A 20,469-nucleotide genomic window follows, 5' to 3' on the forward strand; every position below is an offset into this window, starting at 1 on the left:
AGTGGACCAGCCGCGTGCAAACTCGAGCCAGCCTACTCGCTCCCGTGGTTATCCCCATCACCTTGTCTCCGTCCGCTGGCGCTGTTACGTTTCGAGATCGGCTATTTTTGATCCAAGCGAGTAAACCAACGGAGCAAGGGAGAGAGGGGACTAGGGATCACCAGAGCCTAAAATCGTCGCAGCCAATCGTCGTGGTCGGCGCCGTTCCCTCCTCGTCCGACTTCCGAGCACCAGTGCCAGGCGCCGCTAGCCACTGACTTTTGCAGTCAGCTGCGGAAGGCCCGGGTCGACTAGTCACACGCAGCCAGTAGTTCGGCTTACATCTTTGAGGTAAGCGAGAGGCAGCCACTGAACCGATCCTCTCTTTGATTAGGTAGCGTTAATTGGCTATACCCAGCCTAGTGTGATAAGAGTGCGAGCAAGTGGTTGCGGACGCCTGGGTGGGGGATGATAACCAGCTGTGCACCTTAGGACGATTATTACGCAAGAACACCATTACGGACTAGCCTGTGTCCCTTCTTCTTCTTCTTCTTCTTCTCTCTGTTACTCTTTGGTATTTCGCCGATCTTGCGCGTATGGCCTCTGAAGTTTGTCTTAACTCGCTAGCTACCAAGGCTCCTCGGATGATGGTTGGGAATTTATGTTGGTTTCGCGACTTGGTAATGTTATACGTTTTTTCACAGACATTTGTTTAGTTTACTATCTTTCACAGTTTGATACACGACTTTTTTTTTGAACCTCGAGTTTGGTATGGATGATGGATATTTATCCATATTTGATTAACAAACGTGATTTTCTAGCCCACCATGATAAGTTGTCGCACATCGTTCATCTGAAATCATTTTTTCTGTAACTGCATACGTAACCTCGTTCAAATAATTATCATAAAATTCCGCCGTGAAACTAAAGCGTATTTGTGCGGACGCCCCGTTGGTTCATTCCTTGCCAGTGGTTCTAATAATAGTCCCCGTTACACGCCACTCGGTCGTTTTATATTTAGCTGGTTACGATTCTCCGCGGAATTCTTTTTACCCGACGGTTCCTTCTCCAAGCCGATTTTCATGATTTGCCGTAAAACACCTATTTTTAGCACCAGCTAAGCTATTGACTTTTTGACCATCATTGCTGACCTCAAAAGTGCTCAGGGTTCAAGCCAAAAGCCGATCCATCGCGCAATTCGCGTAAGTGTCGCAATTATCGAAAAAGCGCGCCAATCAATCAATGGATCCTCGAACCGCCAACGGTTCCGGATTCGCAATCCATCTCTTGGGTATGTAGATCGAATGGCATTAGGGATGCGAAATCGCGTGATTGGGACGCGAAACAAATATTTATCAACATAAGCATCAATTGCCAATACTGTCACTTTGCAGCGTTTGCCAATAGGTTGATTGCCAGACTTTTCAGCAGGTATTTATAAAACTCAAGTCGTAGAACAGACGAGACATTTCAACCCATCGAGTTATTGATCTTATACGCTGAATAATAAATCTGGATGATTTGAAGTGGTCTGAAGATTCGGTTGAAAGAAAAATCGATTTTTACTGCGATAGTGAGCGGAAAATCGGTACGATGGTTATTTAGTCAACCCTGGATTTGCATTTGTGCCTATAAATAGCGACCCCGATTGCTCGTTTGTTTTTTTTACTGCTCAAATGAATTTTTGTGGCACTCAGAAGTCAGAAGATTACTTTATTCTTCATTTAAAATTTGTGTAAGAATTATACCAAACAAATTAATTCCCAATCTGTTAAGGTTAGATGAAAATTCGATACTTATACGTAATTTTGTAATAAAAATCTAAAAATTAATACGAATTTTTCAATCTGAAAACATTGCTATGCTATAAGCATTCGTTGATATCTTTTTGAATATTTGGTAATGATTTTTTTATAGTACAGTAAACGTCACAAGTATCGAGTTTTAGGCTCAAAAGTAATTGTCATCCCTAACATGACTCTAATGAATAGTAGTGTAGAAAAAATAACACAAAAGTGAATTAACAACGGAGTCAGTATATTATAATTTCAAAATCCCTTATCTCAAAGCCAACAGTACATTTTACGGTTGGAAGACATTAATAGAACGGATATTTATATTATTGCTTGAGAATTTTTCATATACAACTCAGAGCCTTAGGTATTTTTAAAAGTTCCGACAAAAAAAAAAAAAAAAAAAACAATCTCTATTCACATTAAATCTCCAAAAATTGTATTTCTACGGCAGAGCTAACTTTGTAGCACCACGACTCAATGGTTGTACCATATGATTTATCCATACCAAGTAATCTAAATCAGAAAAATTATAAAATTCATTAGTTTCCCCTATTTTCATGGGAAAAACTCTTCTGCCCCCGAAAACGCCGAGTGCGCTCCAGAGTTCTTCTACTCTCCACTATTCCGAGCCCCGGATGTACCCGCCCGTCCCAGGTGGACGGTAGTATTTCAGCCTCCATCCTCCCGCGCTCCCATCTCCCGGTAAGCGTCAGCGGCCGATGCTATACTTAGGCGGGCGGATCGGCCCGTTAAAAATAAAAGTCCCGAGCGAGAGAGCCGCGCGCAACGGCTGCGGGATGGAGCTCTGACGCTGCTGATCATTGTTTACGGGAAGCCGCGGCCGTAATTCGATAGGTTGGCGTTGAGTTTTTTTCTTTTCCTCGTTGTTTGCGATGCCGATGATGATGATGATGTCAGCCGTTACTTTGGATCCATTTTTTTCATTTTCAACGTAGGCTGTTTTTGACGAAATTTACTTTCTTTCGACGGTATAATTTCGCTGATTTCCCTCCTGAATTTGAGAACTTGGGATGTTAACAAGTAAAGATGGAATTTTGAAAAAGCTTAAGCTGGATAGTATCCCTCAAAAATGATGTAAAACAGTGAACAACGTAGAGGCAGTAATCAAGTTTTGCGCAACGAAGTAGTATCTTTTCGCCGTTGTCTTACCGTATCAGACCGTTTCTACTTGCCACTACCAAGTGATTAAAACCTTATGTGCGCGCATTTTAAATTCTATTTTTTCCACTTTAATTTAAGAACCTGAACACTCAATAAAATAATACAGGAATTGTTGTTTGTGTTATTGCAAATTTGAAAAAATTCTCTTGGACAATTATTATAAACAGTTACAAATAGATGGATGAAGAAAAAGTATAACATACTGAGATAGAGCAAAATATATTTCGTTTTGTTAGTACGTTTTCCAATATTTTGAGTCAAAAGCAGAATATTCCCGCACCCTCGTCTCGCTCACAAAGTTTGCTCTAAACGAACAACCCACTCTTGTCTTGTCTTCTGTCCTTAAAAACCAACGTGAAGAATTCCAAATTGTAGTATTATTACTGTTATATTAGCTAATTAATTAGTACAGTTATGTTTGTAACTCAGAAAGGACTTTTTCTACACTTTGCTGCTAAAATTACAATGTCTACCCAGATAGTAGGCTAAATGCTTGATTTCCGCATTAGTGTGCAAAATAACCGTTTTGCACTTTGCTTTTTTGCGCCCAAGTGCGCAAAGTAATTATTTCTCACACTTATCTCGAGTTGAGTACAAAAGTGGTTACTTCTACACTGTAGTGCGCGAAAATTTACTATCAATACAAGTATGGAAATAAAGCACTTTGCACACTTTAAACAAACATATGAAATTGGATTTCACGTATACAGTGCTGACGAATGATTTACGCAATGTACTATTTCCGACGTACAATATTTTTTTTCGTTAACACAACAAAAATTTCGACCACCCCAGAAAACAAAATCATTGCATACTCGTTTTTTGACTCAATAAAAATAGTATTTTGGTAGTGATATGTATATTTTTCTGGATGAAATATACAGTAAAAACAATTTTGGATCAGTCAAACAAATTTCTTTTGTAAATATGCTTTTGTTGTTGAACGGAAGCACATACCTTGATTGCCAAATATTCTGCGATCACCTTCAGCGTGTAAAAATCTTTTGAAACTAGTGTTTTCAGTAATAATATAAGGATTAACAAAAATTAATGCTTTGACTAGCTCATATGTAATATGATTAGATAAAAAAGTAGAATTTAACAGTATACACAAACAGTAATGAGTATTCCGTCTTTTATATTGCAAATTGAAAGGACTTTTTTGGTGCATATTCTTGCCCAAAAATGTTGTCGCATAAATTCATAAACATTGCATCTCTAATCCACGTGTTTGAACTTTTAAAGATTTGTAAGAGTGGCTTTTGCAGGCAAAAAGGCAAGTAATATCTATTCATAAATTGACAATAACGCAAATTGTCTACCAGTAACCAATTACTTAGTAATAATCATCATTTTCATGAGAAATAAAACTTGCTGGTATTTTTTAACCGAATAGGTAGGAAAAAATGTACTTTTGATAGTTTTCAGTTACATGTGTATAAGAGGACGTACAAATGGTTCTATGAAAGAATGAAATAAATGATACAAACGGAATGAAAATTTATGTCCTTTGAGCCCCTTTATAAATGTAGGAGGAAAACAATAAAAATTAAAAATAATAAAACTTGTGAATAATCAAACATATGTACTTAAAAACGAATAAAAATTTTGTCTTGAGTAATCATAAAAGTGTCATTCCAGCAGCAAAGACGCGTTGTACGGAGGCGTGGTTGGGACGCGCTGCCTCCGTAACCAAATTTGGATCCCGATGCAGTCACTGTTAGCAGAGTAGCGCTTTTGAGAGCTGTAATGGTGTTTGAGTATGCAGAGAGAGGAGGGGTGCGTGTGTGCGTGACTTATTTTTGAGCGAACCGGATATTTCGTACGATCAGGTCCACAGCTGATTTATGCTGCGTGATTTTTCGCGCCCACGTTATCTTCTTTCCATCTACTTCTCTTTTAACTTTTTCGTTCATCGTTTGCCTGTGGTCTCGAAGTGGATCATTTCACAGAGTAAGGTGTCGACTTTTTTTTTAACGGGAAACGAAATATTTTTCAATCCAGGGACCTCTCAAGTAAAAGGGTTTGAAAAACACTGGCTAATGTTATTTTTCATTCTATTTTTTATGCAACTTTTAGTAAAAAATTTAGTTTGTGTATAAAAACATCAAGGTTGTTGGAAAAGGGTTTTTCGAAAAATAAAGACATCAGGTAGGAGTCGAGCTATTTTTATAACTTGTACCATAATTTCTGTCGCATGGTAAAATTTTAGTCCTGACAGCACTGAGTGACAAGATTTCCTGCATTATTAGATGAGAATTTTCCTAAAGGTTACCGCATATTTTAAGTGGAAAAAACTTAACAGAGGCATACGATGGTGGGGAAAAAAATCTTCCTGAGAGTAGACTACATAGTTTTTAGACTCTAATTAATATGTGTATGAATTGTTTTATATTAAGGCTGGTGCAAAAATAAAAAAAAAATTTTTTAATTTCAAATTAAATAGTATAGAGTAATTATTTATAAGACATATATACATTTTTCAAATGATAAAAATACAATTCCATTTTTACAGGAAGAAGTTCATAACAACCACATATCAAAATGGCTGACGATGAGGTTAGGTATGTATCGATCGATAAGTCAGATCTTTGAATTTGAATAGTTACAAGCTTAAATATTTATTTTGTATGAAGTATTTATCTCATGTCTTTCACTTTGCAGGTCAGAAAAAGGTCTTAAAACATGCAATATAATTATTTAAAAATACAAAATCTTTTTCGTAGTGCTTTACATTTACCGTAGATTTTTTATGTCCCAATCATAACTGAAAAAAAATTTGATTTTTGCACACAGTTCAAACTATTTTCACTTGTCGTATGAATTAAAAAAGTTCTACCAGTAGATAGAGTCTCAAAGTATTAAAATTATTATTTGGATAATTTTGGGTACCTTAGTGTAATGAAAAATTTATATTTATAAAAATTTTTGCTGATCCACCTATTGCAACAGTGTTTATTTTGATTGTTATTTTTTTTTTACTTTTAATAAGTTACCTTAAAAAATCAAGTAAATAATTTAAATACGTTCATATTATGTTGAAAACCAAGATCTACTTTTAAAATTTTTATTTTATTCCAAATAATAACAATTAACAATTCGTACGCGTTATATTGACTGGGATTTTAATGAAAAAATTTTTGTGAGGCACACCCTTGACACCAGACTCGTTTTACTCGTAATGTCATGTATGTTAAGAAAGAATTTTTATCACGGATTTCAATGAGACTGACACCCTTTTTCCGCGATTTACATGTTAAAATTATATTGATTTCATGAGCTATGTATAGATATAATAATAGCATGTAAATCAGGAAAAAAAGGTATCACACTCACTGAAACCCATTTTTAAAACATTTTCCTCACAGTACATGACATTACGGGCAAAATGAGCCCCATTTCGAAAGTGTGCTTCAAAACGATTTTTTTTTATCCAAATGGGGGACAAAAGTAGGATAATTTTTGTGAATTCGATCGTATATTTCAGTACAATATTAAAGATTCACTGATTTACAATTGAAACTCTAATTAATGCCACTCCATCTATTTGTTGAATCATTATGTGATCGATTAAAGACACTACAAGATCGATATGGTTTTTTTTTTTTTTAAACGAATATACGACAAAAAAGGATCATTTTGAACATATAGAACCCAATTAAGAATCACCAAGTACTTTTGATTTATCTTACAAAACGACCGAAGACAAGGGAGGAAAAAAGGATAAAACAACTAATTTCTCTACGTTTCGCTTTTTTCATGTTCCCGTGGATACTTCACACCCTCCCTATCGTCACTATCCACCGAAACCATCGACCGATGTATCAACGAAATTCTCTAATCCTGCAACACTTGACACCGGCAGTATGCAAATGATTAACAGGTACGTTGCTTCGCTTCGGCTTTTTGCCCATCCACCCCTTCCCCTCCGCAAAAGCTCGTGATCTCTTGACGTGCAACGCGTGCATTGTGTACACACAAGGAGATATATTCCTCCTCCTCCACCACAGCTCTTCTTCTGGCTCCGGGTAACTCTTTGAACTCTCCCTGACACGCATATACAAACGTGTCGTGCTCGTGAGTCTCGAACACGTATAAATACCGGGACCGAAGGGACACTATCACTTTGCGCCACCGCGGGGCAGAATCTACGACCCACAAAGTGTTTGTTGTTGGCTGTATATGGTAACAACGAGTTATCGCTCTGCATGGCCGGTACTCTCGCTTACTTTTTTCCATCAATTGTCTGACTTTCGAATGCATATGGCTTTGGGATCACGCAAGTATTTCCAAACACTTTGGTTGTTACACGTAAAAGTAACGACCGCATCAATCATTATAATTTTAGACAAAGACACACCGACAGCATTTGTCTTCAATGTAAGTATCCACGTAATTATCGGGTACGCGTCCTTCGGTAACAAAGGGTGGAGTTTCTACGGTATCAATGTCCACAATGCATCAAACAAACATCCGCGAAAAAGCGATGCATTGGCTTTTTTTGTCAATCTGGTCATACTCCGCGTTAATATGGGGGCTGGGCGTGTACTCACTAACGAGAGATGGCGATAAAAGGTATCTCTAGAGACACGAACACTTCCTACCGCTTAAAGCTGACTTGGACAACGAGTATAGTCTCAACTTGAGTTGTAGTCCGGCCGAGCTTGCGAGTTTAACCCAGTAAACGGATTTAGACCATCCGCACACCTACATCTACGTTGTTTCCGCGTCTTCGCGATTTTTATACCAAACTCATGTACACCCGGAGATGTAACGAAGATCACGCGTGGCCAGTGGAGAGAAAAAAGAGAAGGACAGAAGAGCTCCTTGGTGCTTACAGTAAACACATACATATGAATATTCGACGACTGAATGTATGTACACTTACACATGCACGTATCGTCCAGAGATCACGGGAGGCGTAGGTGTGTATCTTTAGAAGGTATCACCGGCTCTCTCTGGTGTATAAGTGTACATAGGTATATATATATATATATATATATATATATATATATATATATTACGTGGTTGGAAGCAAAGGTAGTCTTAGCCGATGCTCACCCACTTTTGTGCTTTTTATAACTTACGAGGGAGACCGGGCCAGAGAATATCGTACTTTGGACTCTCTTTCTCTTTTTTTTGTTTTTTCTCTTTCGGGAGGCTCGTGCGTAAAAGCGACGACCTCCATGTTTCTAAGTTTATATTTCTGACTGAAAAAATGTACAGAAATAGATTCCTTTTTTTTTTGTTTTTTTGTTGTTTTTTTTTTTTCTGAGAAAAAAGTCTGGAAACGACTCTTAATTTCATTTTAAATTTCTCCTTTCGGTTGCTGTACGTATATCTGTATACAACTGAGTTTATGAATCTCACTCTATTTGTCACTTCTTTCTATTTGTTGTCTGTACTTTCTTCTGTGTTTATTCACTACGTAGGCACGACACCTTATGCGAATTCCCATGGATTTCGATTTACAATATCCCGACAATTGTGTGTCGGTTCGGATTACATTTTTTTTGAAAATTTCCATAGGAATTCGTGCGCCAAATACTACGTACATGTATATAGATAATGTGGTTTATCCGTTGCAGAATACGAAAACTACTATTCTTCACACCTTTGCAATTAGTATACATATCGATGTAGTTTTTTAATACTAATTTATTTTTTTTTTACTTTATGTAAATACAGTTGAAGCACCTGTATCTGTGAATAATTATTGTACTCTACTGTAAATATCTCATATGTGTAATTAATGAACACTTCTATTACAAGACCATACAGCTCAAAAAAACCAAAGTACTTTACGCAAAAAACGTTTAAGTTTCAGTCTTATTTCATTCGTTTTTATTGTTATTTCTGTGTATGACGCTCGAAAGTGTTTAGAAAAAAAAATAATTGTGTCGCTAAACACTTTTTTTTAAATGTGATTTTAAAGATTCTAATGAAGGGAATCATTACACAAAAATTAAAAAAAAAAAAAAAATTTTTTCAAATTTTCTTTCTACAAAGTAACTTTTGATACCATTGAATAAAGAAAATAAACAAAATGCCAAAAGTAGCAAGTATAAAAAAGCAGTTTAATAAAAAAAATAAACAGTACTTTTTTGGTTGAGATAATTTAAATGGAGAGTCAATGGGTGGGGGGTAACACAAAAAAAAATTACTCAATCAACATCAGCCCCCAGGATGACACTGTGGTAAAGTACACACTCAACTCACGATGTACACCTAAAGTTATGTAAGCTCTGCACGCCACCACTGCACATATCAAACCTCCTGCTCACGCTAATTTACAAAGCAACAAAGCTGCGAGGCAAATTTTACTAATGCTAATGCTGTTATACACAACTTTGACAAATTAATGTGTATGTGCTTTGCCTCATTTGCAAATGTCGCTCTTCTCGCTTGCTATGATGTAATTCTCTAACTTGAAACAAATTTGTTTATTTTTTTTTCAATGAAATGTTTTACTCTTGTGTGACACTCACGTGAATTATGGTACAAAACAATTGAATTTTCAAGATGATGTTAGATTAAAGCGATATTTTTTCGTGCCAAAATTCCTTTCTTAACGCTATTATATGACTCTGTCGTTGGATTATTCCGTTCTGATCTTTATATATAACTAAAATATTGAAATAAAAATAAATTAATAATATAGTCCAAGTATAAGACCATTCAGAGGATGCTCTCGTTGGTAGAAAAATGCTTTAGGCAATATTTAATCATTTTATCAGAATTTGGATATCAAAAAATGTAAATAAAACCATAATCTTGACTTCATAGATTTAGTCGATGCAAAATAATGATTATAACAATGATAACAATAATAATAATAATAATAACAATAATAGTGATTATAGTCATAACAATATTAATATTAGTCATAATGAAATAATAATAAAAAAAACAATGATAATATTAATAAATGTGGGATTCGAAAGTTGATGTCAGAATTGATGCATCACGAAAATAATCGAATTTCACTCCATATTAATTTTTATTATTACTTTACAATATTCTGATTTTTTCCGTTTTTTTCTTTACAGAGGAAGCGCTTGGAGGATGTACGTAAAGTGGGCGGACTACGCTTAAGGATAATTTCAACTGAACATTTGATAACACTTTTAACACTTGACACTATTATAATTAACTGATTATCATATCACTACAAATACAGCTAAAAAAATGAATTTTTACGTTTGGATGAATTAATGTTTATAAATTTTAATTTTAAAAAAAATTTTTAAATACATATATTTTTTTTATTAATGTTACGATTCGAGTTTAGCATGCATAAAAAATTGTATCTTCAAAACCTAAAAAAATTTTTTGACACTTGGGCTTAAATTCGTGAAAATTTTAGCATTTACTTAAGATGGTTTGCAAATTAAAACAAATTTTACACGCTGCGACATGTAGGAAAAGAAGAGGAAACAGGCCGAGACCGACCGGAAAAGGGCCGAAGTCCGCGCTCGCCTCGAGGAAGCGAGCAAAGCTAAGAAAGCCAAGAAGGGTTTTATGACCCCCGACCGCAAGAAGAAGCTCAGGGTAAGTGCATCCAGTGAATTACCTTAAAAATTTACCGCAAACAAAACGACATGGGATGAAACTTGGAGGATTGTTATTTTAAAATTTTTCATGTAGCTCTTGTTGCGTAAAAAAGCTGCTGAGGAATTGAAGAAGGAACAGGAGAGAAAAGCCGCCGAAAGGAGGCGTATCATCGAGGAGCGCTGCGGAAAGGCTAAGGACGTCGACAACGCTAATGAAGGTATATTTCCGTGTCTGACATTTTTTGACCGCGCATTTCTCTCGATTCTATTATTTTCAGAGTCTTTTCATTTTCCATAATCTCATTTATTTTCAGAAACTTTTGTAATTCTCAAGTAAACTTCATTTTTATAATTTTCTATTGTATGAGTTATTTACAAATTAAGAATTATTTTATCAAGTTGTAAAAATTTTTTTCCCAAAAAAAAAAAAAAAAAAAAAATGAACTTTACTTGTGGGGCTACAGTTAGGTTCGGGGTTACATTTGCCTTTAGCAATTTTAAAGTTTTTTTATAGAGAACTGAAGTCGATTACTAAAAGATTCTCTTTTGCTAAATTGCAGATTCCAGTTTATTTCTTTACTTTAAAAAGTCATTTTTAGCTGTTTCATCAATCTCGTTGGGTTTTTAAATTTTCTAAATACTCATTAAGATGTATTTGTAGGTTGAATACATGCCTAAGCTGTTTGTAGCTATAATTTCATGAAAATAATGGAAAAAATATATATTCCGATTAAAAATCAAAATTTAAAAACTACATATTTAAGACGAATTTTCCGTTGAATTTAAGAAATGTTTTTGATATCACATGAAACGCAACAACATCAATGAAAATGTTGAAAAGTGATTTTAATTTTTAAAGATACAATCTTTTAGTATTTTATTTTTCTAAAACAATTTTTATAAGATTTTGAAACGTACACTTTAAAAAATCTTAAAAAATCTTATCTCATAATTTAGACTTTTTAACTCAATTTAACTTAAGCATTGTAGGTTTTACAGCTATTAATAAGGGTTGAAATTCTGAAAAAAACGCCCATTTACTTTCACACGGTAAGCATTTGGAAATCTGAGATTTAGTAAGAGAGCATCTTTATATAATATTTTTTGATTTTCCAAAACAAATGTTTAAGCCTGTTAAAGTAGACAAGCCTATTTTTTAACCAGGCAATATGTTTTTAATTTTTAAAAAATTTCCACTTTAATTAATTAAGACTGTAGCCTATTATTTATTAACATTATAACTAGTAGATCCATGGAATTTGCATCATCATTTTGTAACTTTTAATATTTTTGGGTAGTTTTATGGAGGTAAAATTTTTAACTCATTTTTATTTTTACATTAAAATTTTTTAGTTGCCAAACATTGAACTATAAGTTTTTTTTTAGCAATCTATTTTAGTTAAGAAAAATTGTTTAGTATTTTAAGTATAATACACGGCGGAAACGACTTTTGAACGACATTTAAAATTAAACCGTGAATAGGAACAGTACACTAAAATTCAATTAAATCATTTTTTTTCTTAATTTGCTTTATTCTCTATCATAAAGTGCATCACATTTTTAAAAATACACATATTTTCTTGTCCTCCATACAACAATAGTGCACACTGCATTGGATAAAGTTTATTTCAATTTTTTACAAACTCAAACTATTCTCACACTGTTGAACGTGTAGGTAACCAAAAAACAACTTTTTAAATTGAATAAATTGATTTTTTAAAATCACAAGAATATAATAAATAAGACCCCTTTATCGACACAACGACAACACAAAAAGTATCTCTAAAAACGTTTATAAGTACCATAACATTTTTTGAGATCAAGTGGTTCAAAACAAAAAAGAAAAAGAAATGAAAAAAAAAAAAAAAAACACGATAAACAAAAACATACACTTTCCCCATGAATGCCCAGAGCAAGTCAAGCGGGTGCTACGCGAGTACCACGATAGGATCGCCAAGTTGGAGGATAAGAAATTTGACATCGAGTATATTGTGAAGAAGAAGGACTTTGAGGTACATTTTGTCAACATGTGCTGCTTTCCTTTCGTGCCGTTTACACGTGTCTTTGTTAAAAAATACTCTCTCTCTCTCTCTTTCGCTCTTTGTTTAGTTCTTTGTCTGTTTGATTAAAATTTCTTTAATCTCTCATTTTCCGTTTTAAATCTTATTTTCATACTTAAACACAAAATCTATTTGTTCTTTGTCATACGTTCTCTACGTGGTGTTTTCGTGAAAGAACTATCGTAATTAACGCGTTATGTCTGGATTGCATATTTTTGAGTTTCTCTTGGCTCTAAAATTAATCTCTCATACTTTCGTTACTGTGATAGCTTTGCGTTCAACTTCTTAACAACACTTTCTTCGAAATCCTCTTGTCTCTTCGGTTTTTGTTGTCTATGCTTGTTGGGAAGCAATTTATTTTGACAGCCATTGTTTTAGTACATGGTTAATCAATTTAACTAGTTATATTTCATTGAGTAGTCGTTAAAATTGTTCTTTTTTTCTTAGTTTCCGGATCAACTTGAATTTTTGCAAAACAACCATTGCTTTAGAAAAAAAAACTTTATCTGCAAAATTACATACACCCAATCACGCACACGTTAACTCCTTTACATACGTGCATTCGGAAGTATACTATTTGAAATAAATTAGCTTCTCAACATGGACTATTTTGTGAAGTGTTTTCGTGTATGTCTACTCATTTACACAGAAATACACTGCGATTATTAATACAATCTTACAACACTCAAAACGATACAAAATTGTAACTAACAGGCAAAAAAAAAAAAAAAACACATTTTCTTCCAAACAATTCTCGTCCTCCAACTATTATGTACTTTGTAAAGATTCTCAGACGTCTACTTACTTACTTCCGCTGCTGCATGTTGGTCTTACCATTTTCCGACTTTCTTGTTCGCAAGGAAAAAAAAGTCTCGTGAAAAAGCAACAGAGTGATGCACTTTCTTCGAGTGCTCGTCCAAATTAAGCTTCCTTGTCTGGCCATCTCTGCGCCATGTTTGTTTCACGACTGTTTAGAGGATTGTTCACAGCACACTCACACTCACACATCCATATGAAACATATTATTCGCTGTATGCAAGTGTTAAAAAAAGGGTTTTATTTCAAAACTTTGATATGTTAGAAAAGAGATTGTAATGAAGTTGTAGACACGTTTCACCATCGCTAAAAATGCTCACTACTTTTTGGGACTCATAACCTCTTTTGGATCTCTATGTAGGGACAAACTGATGTCACCATCTGAATAATAACAATTAGAATTATTTTACCGGAGTTGACTTGTGATGGTTTTCTGAAATGATGATATAATGAGTTATTCATTAGAATGATTATAGTAAAACTACTATAAAACGATTGTGACTCCTACTTTACATCATCCGGATGGTAACACAATTGTCATGTCATTTAAATGCTAATCAAAGCATAGCAACTCTTGGTTATAAAAAGCAGCAGAAATTTCAGACGTTTTTACAACAAAGTCTAATGTAATACGTTATTAGTAGAGTTTAAAAAAAAATGTCTCTCCCACGTTTAAATTTTTTGTGTGCTCTAAGGGCAGTTTGAAGACAGAATAGTGTAAACTTGAAGAAATTTTGAGGACCCAATGCATTGTGGGTCGAAAACGACACAAGGTTTTTGATTAATAATTATATTAAATTTGAACAATCACAATAACAACTAACATCGCACTTGCAATTTAGTAACATAAAATACTGGGAAATTACTTGTCACTCACGTTATTCTATCCACTACCATTTATCCATTTTTTCGTTAACCATAGTTGGCTTTTCAAAATTTTTAAAACCTACACTTGTTATAATTATTTTTAATGTTTTTACATCTGGTAACTTAAAAAGACTGAAAAATGTATATGTACAATCAATAATTATGCATTGAGTCTTTAAAAATTCTACAACCTTACACTTTGCTGACAGCACGAGGGCTCCGGTTATATCTCCTTATCACTTGCATGCAGCGAATTGGGAATCAAAAACTTTCCGTCAATTGTACAAGTTATATTTTGGTGTACATAATTGAAAAATAAAAATAAAATACATTACGATAAGTTCGCGTAAGACTCAGTGGTGTGGAATTGTAACCGTTTATCGCTGGTATTCCTCGTTTCTCGCGGCACGCCGCGACTTTTTCTTTAATTGGCAAGAATTTCAGCCACCGCGCGACCGCGTGGGGCTCAATAACACAGTTTCGATTTCAAAGCAATTAATTGGGCGTCGTGATTTACGAGCACCAAAACGTGGCCTGGAATTTCGGCCCACCGTGGAATTTCACGTATGCTTTGACGGTGGCTTTTAATTGACCACGGGATTCTTAATGCGCGAATCGCGTAATGACTAACAACTCCAGGGATGAGTCAAGTTGTTGTTAATTGGAACGAGTTTTAACAAAACAGTTTTGATTGAGAGACACAAAAATAGATAATGAATTAACAACAATACCGTAAAATGATGAAATCATGGCTGGACTGATGAGGCCATTTTACATTCGACAGCAACCGTGAAGTCAATCGTAAAAGAGTATCATAAGAGGATCAGCGTCCTCGAGGAGCAGAAGTACGACCTTGAGTACGAAGTGTCCAGAAAGGATTTTGAGGTCATTTTTGTTTTTTCAAGCTGTATTCAAGGGCTCGTTAGTTAAAAGCAGTGTAGAAAAAAAAAAAATTAAATTTGATTACGCATAATCTCGCGATGGGTAGTGCAATTAATGCTCGGCAATCGTAGTTTCTAATTATTCTATTGTCTCTTTACAGCGACTATCTAATTGTGATGTTCTTTCTTCGCACGAGCATACATAGAGCGATTACTTCGACGCTAGAAATTTCTTTAACACGAGTTTACCAACTATTGCACGTTAAATAATCTCAGTTAAAGGGATGTCGTAGCTGCGTGGTTTAACTTTAAGCTGTTTCTCATACTTATACCTGCTTCTGGCTTATCAAATAGATGTCAAAAAATTTATGAAAATATGAAATTAGTCACAAAATTGAATTAAACTTTTGAACCATATTGAAACACCAAGTGTAGTTCGGAATGGTCATTATTTATTTTTTTTTTTTTAATTTTTCTGATATCAAGAGCTAAAGGTTAAATTTAAATATAGTTTTATTTAGTTCATTCTACACGTAAAGTTGTACAAATCAAATGAAATGAGATAAGTCAAGGTGGTAAGGCAGCTTCGGCATCCCCTTAAGAGGAGACTAGCAGCGTATTTTCGAGCTTCGAATCATACTTTCATCCATATAAGCGTAGCATTGCAGCAACAGCAAGCAGTATTTATAACATACAAAGTCGGTCCTCAGTATTGCAGTACATAATACTCCGTAGTATCACACCGTAGTATGACTTGCACACCACCATGGCTGTCGCTCACACCATCCACAGTATAATTTTTACACGAGCGCCTTTAATCTCTCTTACTTTCTTCTCTCTCTCTCTCTCTCTCTCTCTCTCTTTTTCTCTAATCGTACATAATTGTTATTTTTCTCTCTGTATTTCTCTACTTTTTGCACTATCTTTATTTTCTTGGCTCTTCTCTGTACGTGCATTTGCGATATATTTTTGCACTCACAGCTCAAACCATCACTAGCTCCATCGTATCCAAAGCTGAACGATTGGCTTACGCAGTTGCGTAGCTCTTATTTCGCGCTTTTCTCTCTGTCTGCCATACACTATTAGATTATAAATCCATACTCTCTTCAATCCATCAAATCTCTTTCAAATTTAAAAAAATTTTAATTTTCGATGAATCTAATGGTAAGACTTTAAAGGTGGTCCGATGAGACTAAAAGGAAAAAAAATGAAACACGGTAAGAACCCTTTAGATATCATGAATAAGGTGCTATCACTGTTGAAAATTTATTTTTTAGATCTAGGTTCATACAAACACTACACTTTATATTCCTGTACAGTTTATTGATCAATGATCTTATGAGGGTTTTTATAAAAAATTTCGACAAATTGTATAATTAATTTAATTGGAGTCATACGTATTTTTAATAGATTATTTTTCCACTGACTTCCACATAACCTGTAAAAGTCAGCACAAAATGCACAGAAACAGATTTTGTTATCAGAAATCAAAAAAACGTTGGTATAGAAGAAAAAAATTCAAGGAACGTAGCGTTATATTTGTACGACTAATCGATGTGCAAGTTAACCTAAAAAATTTGAAAAAGTCGAAAAAACGTTTTTTTTTGCGATGAAAAAAAAAAATTATCCGTTAATCTCCAATGCAAAAAAGTTAAATAAAGTAGTTGTAGATTTTAAAAAAGCCTATTTGTGTTCGGTGAATTGTATTCTAATGCGTTGGTGCTGAGGAAACTGGAAAAAAATCAGCAAAAACAGTAGTTTTTTTGTTTGTTCATAACTTTTTTCACTTGTGAATTTTGAGATGATACTAAGTGGAATTATGAGTTATAGTTAATAAACCATCAGTAATTTTTTCAGCAAAAAATATTAAACTTTTTTTTTAAATATCGTGTTTTTCTGAAAAAAATTACTCATGGTTTATTAACTATAACTCATAATTTCACTAAGTATCATCTCAAAATTCACAAGTGAAAAAAGTTATGAACAAATAAAAAAACTACGGTTTTGGCTAATTTTTTTCCAGTTTCCTCAGCACCAACGCATTAGAATTCAATTCACCGAAAAAAACTGATAGACTTTTTTAAAATCTACAACTACTTTATTTAACTTTTTTGCATTGGAGATTAACGGATAATTTTTTTTTTTTCATCGCAAAAAAAACGTTTTTTCGATTTTTCCAAATTTTTCAGGTTAACTTCTACATCTATTAGTCGTACAAATAGAACGCTACATTCATTAGATTTTTCTCTTTTATACCAACGTTTTTTTGATTTCTGAAGAATTTGGTAAAATTTAACATTCGGCCGTTGTAGATTGATTAGAGACAATTATGTCGTGTAATCGGTGACATAACCTTCTTTTAGTGGAATTGAATAGCCAATCTTCCTAATTGACAGACACCTATCTTACTGATAAAGTATTTTATTTTAATTAAATCAATGTCATTTAAAATAATCTTTAAAAACGCTAGTACACATGTACTGAAAGTACTGTCTGGTAAAGTTTTGAGTGAATGTATGAGTGGTAGCTCACGTTATTTATCTAAAAGTATACACTTTTTTACATCACTTTTGGGCCTTTTACTTTTAAGGCTTATGTTAAAATATTTCCTCAAAATTCCACCGTATTTTAGGTTAAAGTCTCAATACATCACTCTTGTAGGCACTCAAATTCTGTAAAACTGACTCTGATATTTTCTCGTTCATAAATGTAAATGATAAAAAAAAATTCTGTCAGTAAGATGGATTTCTGCTTTATTAATTGATCAAAACACACAATCACCACTGTACGCCCTGTATAATTGTACTTACTTCCAGTACAAGAAAAAATTAAACTTGCTCCTACTTCTATTTCATATTCGATAAATTCCCATAATCTGTGCGATATGGTAAAGAATCCACGCACGCACGAGAATTTTAACCTCCCTCCTTTTCTCCCAAGTATGCGGCAAGGACCACCCATGCTCGTGCATACCATATTCACGGGCGAATCTCCGGCTTACAGTGTACGCTAAGTTTGTTGCAGCTCAGAACCAAACCAGAGTCACGTCGACCCGTCTCCGCAACTTTCGCGTTTCTCGCTCGAAACTTCCGCACGTGCGAAACAAAACGTTTCATCATGCCTCTTTTCCTCCCAAAAAATCTTGCAAGCATTTATCCAACTTCCCCCGCCCAAACGGCGAGGGCGGTACACTTTCAAGATTTACGAGCGTTTTGTGATACATTACACGGCGTGTCGAGTCTTTTAGCGACGATTTCTCTTCCCCGCGGACGTGGACGCGAGTCACCGCTTGTTAATGTGATTTTCAAACGGGACATGTTGCAGATTACATTTTCGGCTGATTGTTTTTTGGTTCGCGCTTTTTTGGAGTAATTTACTGATGGGTTTTTGCCATATGGACTTTTATATTCAATCAAGGGATTAAGAGTTTTTAAGTTTTCGGTGAATGGGGGCACTTCATTTTAACTTCACCACGCGGATGGTATCGGAATTACGGTTACGATTCAAGATAAACTGTTTGCGTACGTTTTATTGCAGTTTTTTATGGAACATGAAAAGTTCAAGTGGTTAATAAGCTTTCAAAGTTATCACTTTTAATTACAATTGATCCACTTTTTTTGGCTTAACCACTAACAATAAGTACACACATTCCTACACACACACACACACATGTGCGCGCGAGAAAATCTAATTTTAAGTATCCCGTATTGTCACCGATTTTTAAATAAAAATTACATTACAGAAAAAGGGTGTCACCCTCACTGAAGTTCGTGTTCATGATTTTTCCCTCATAGTACATGACATTGCGAGCAAAATGAGCCCTATCTCGAAGGTGCGCCTCAATAACAATTTTTATTTAAAAATTGGGGACAAAAGTGAGATGTTTTTTGTGGATTTCCTTGCAAATGTTATTGAATTAAGCAGTATACGAAGAGTTGGATAATTTTGAATCTGTCTGGACTGGTGCAAAACTGTCGTCTTCTACGGCAGAAAGCAGTCACAAGTTCTTGCAATACATGTGAGAGTATGGAATTAGTATTGTGAAAGAATAATTTATTGATATTGTTAAACAATCAATGTATTCACAAACAGCAATATATGACAAAGCTTGTTATGTTATTAATGACAAAATTATTTTTTTCTTGATTAAAAACAACGTCCAATGGTGTTACTGTCATATTTTCTTATTTATTAGAAAACAAAAAACAACGTTTCCGCAGTTTGGACAACATCCCGGTCTTCATCAGGTACAAAAAGCTCTGACTCTAGAGTAAGGGATATAAAATCGTAATGTGATTATGATTACGATTACGATATTTACGTCCCTTTCGTAAGAGTCAGAGCTTTTTATACCTGATGAGGGCTGGGACGTTGTCCAAACGGCCGAAACGTTGTTTTTATTATTTAATAAATACAAAAATATGACAGTACCATGAGTGGACGTTGTTTTCAATTATTTACCAATTGTTATTAGACGACCTATTTGATAATTTTTTTCTTGTACATTAAACATCTTAAAATTTCTTAGTAATGGCTCTAAAGATCATTTGTATTGTTTTATATTGTAGAAGATATGTAGATATGTTTTTATTAATGTAGGTCTCACCCTTATCACGACTACATTAAATTTTGAGCATAAAAAACGTATCAAGGGAAATCGTTAAATATGTTGCATGTTCAGAGAGTTAAAGAGGTAAAAGCAAAAGGAATAGATGATAATTGGTTGTTGAATCAGTACTATCAGGACAACGAGTATCATCCTTACCGAGTGAATTTATAGATGAACATTGTAAGAAATAAACGATGGGCTTATTTTAAAAAATAAAGCTCTTCATAGTTATTTTTAAATCACGTTTAATAGTTAATATTAAGCAAATGCAAGATGTTCCTGTATAAGGATATATTATGAGGCGAGATATTCACTTAGTAACCATACTTGCTGAAACTTATTATACTTACAAGTTGCCGTGATAAAACAATCTAAAATGTCTATTCTTTTCACTTTTATCTCTAAAATTTTTTAAATATGTGAAAGATATAAATTTTTCTCTTTAATACGTTTTTTACGCTCATAATTTATTGTATGCAAGGTTAGAGGAGGTCTAAATGAAGAAATACACGTTTTATCTGATTCAAATAATCGTTAAGGACAAAATTGGATAATGTATGACATTTTAACGAGAAAAAAAATTTTTTTTAGTACTATTAAGGTTAAAAATTTAATTATAAATTACCGATTGTGTACCCACAAAACCCAACACATGTTATACACTCAAATCTATTGCAAAGAACTTTTAAATTTTGACTGCTTTCTGCTACAGATGGCTCTACTCCC

The 20,469-nt window shown here is 34.2% G+C and overlaps 1 protein-coding gene across 11 annotated transcripts in view; it reads left to right on the plus strand.

Annotated features, from left to right (window-relative positions):
- The first annotated feature begins 214 nt into the window (after positions 1-214).
- The window catches only part of LOC106643887 (wings up A), a 35,417-nt gene continuing 15,162 nt past the window's right edge, over positions 215-20,469 (plus strand). For 2 of the 11 annotated variants that reach the window (XM_089590016.1, XM_089590017.1), the window contains exons 1-5: positions 222-330; positions 5,473-5,516; positions 10,007-10,024; positions 10,380-10,508; positions 10,605-10,728. In XM_089590016.1, coding sequence (XP_089446142.1) covers positions 5,502-5,516; positions 10,007-10,024; positions 10,380-10,508; positions 10,605-10,728 — 286 coding nt within the window. In that variant the 5' untranslated portion in view covers positions 222-330; positions 5,473-5,501. Of the gene's footprint in view, positions 331-5,472; positions 5,517-10,006; positions 10,025-10,379; positions 10,509-10,604; positions 10,729-12,421; positions 12,523-15,037; positions 15,139-20,469 lie in introns of all 11 variants that reach the window. The other 9 variants (XM_014359190.2, XM_014359191.2, XM_089590022.1 and 6 more) reach the window with 8 other exon arrangements.

Source organism: Copidosoma floridanum, unplaced genomic scaffold (genome assembly GCF_036245765.1).
Source record: "Copidosoma floridanum isolate Cflo_tuat_1 unplaced genomic scaffold, Cflo_Japanese_pri ptg000011l, whole genome shotgun sequence".
NCBI classification, from domain to species: Eukaryota; Metazoa; Arthropoda; class Insecta; order Hymenoptera; family Encyrtidae; genus Copidosoma; species Copidosoma floridanum.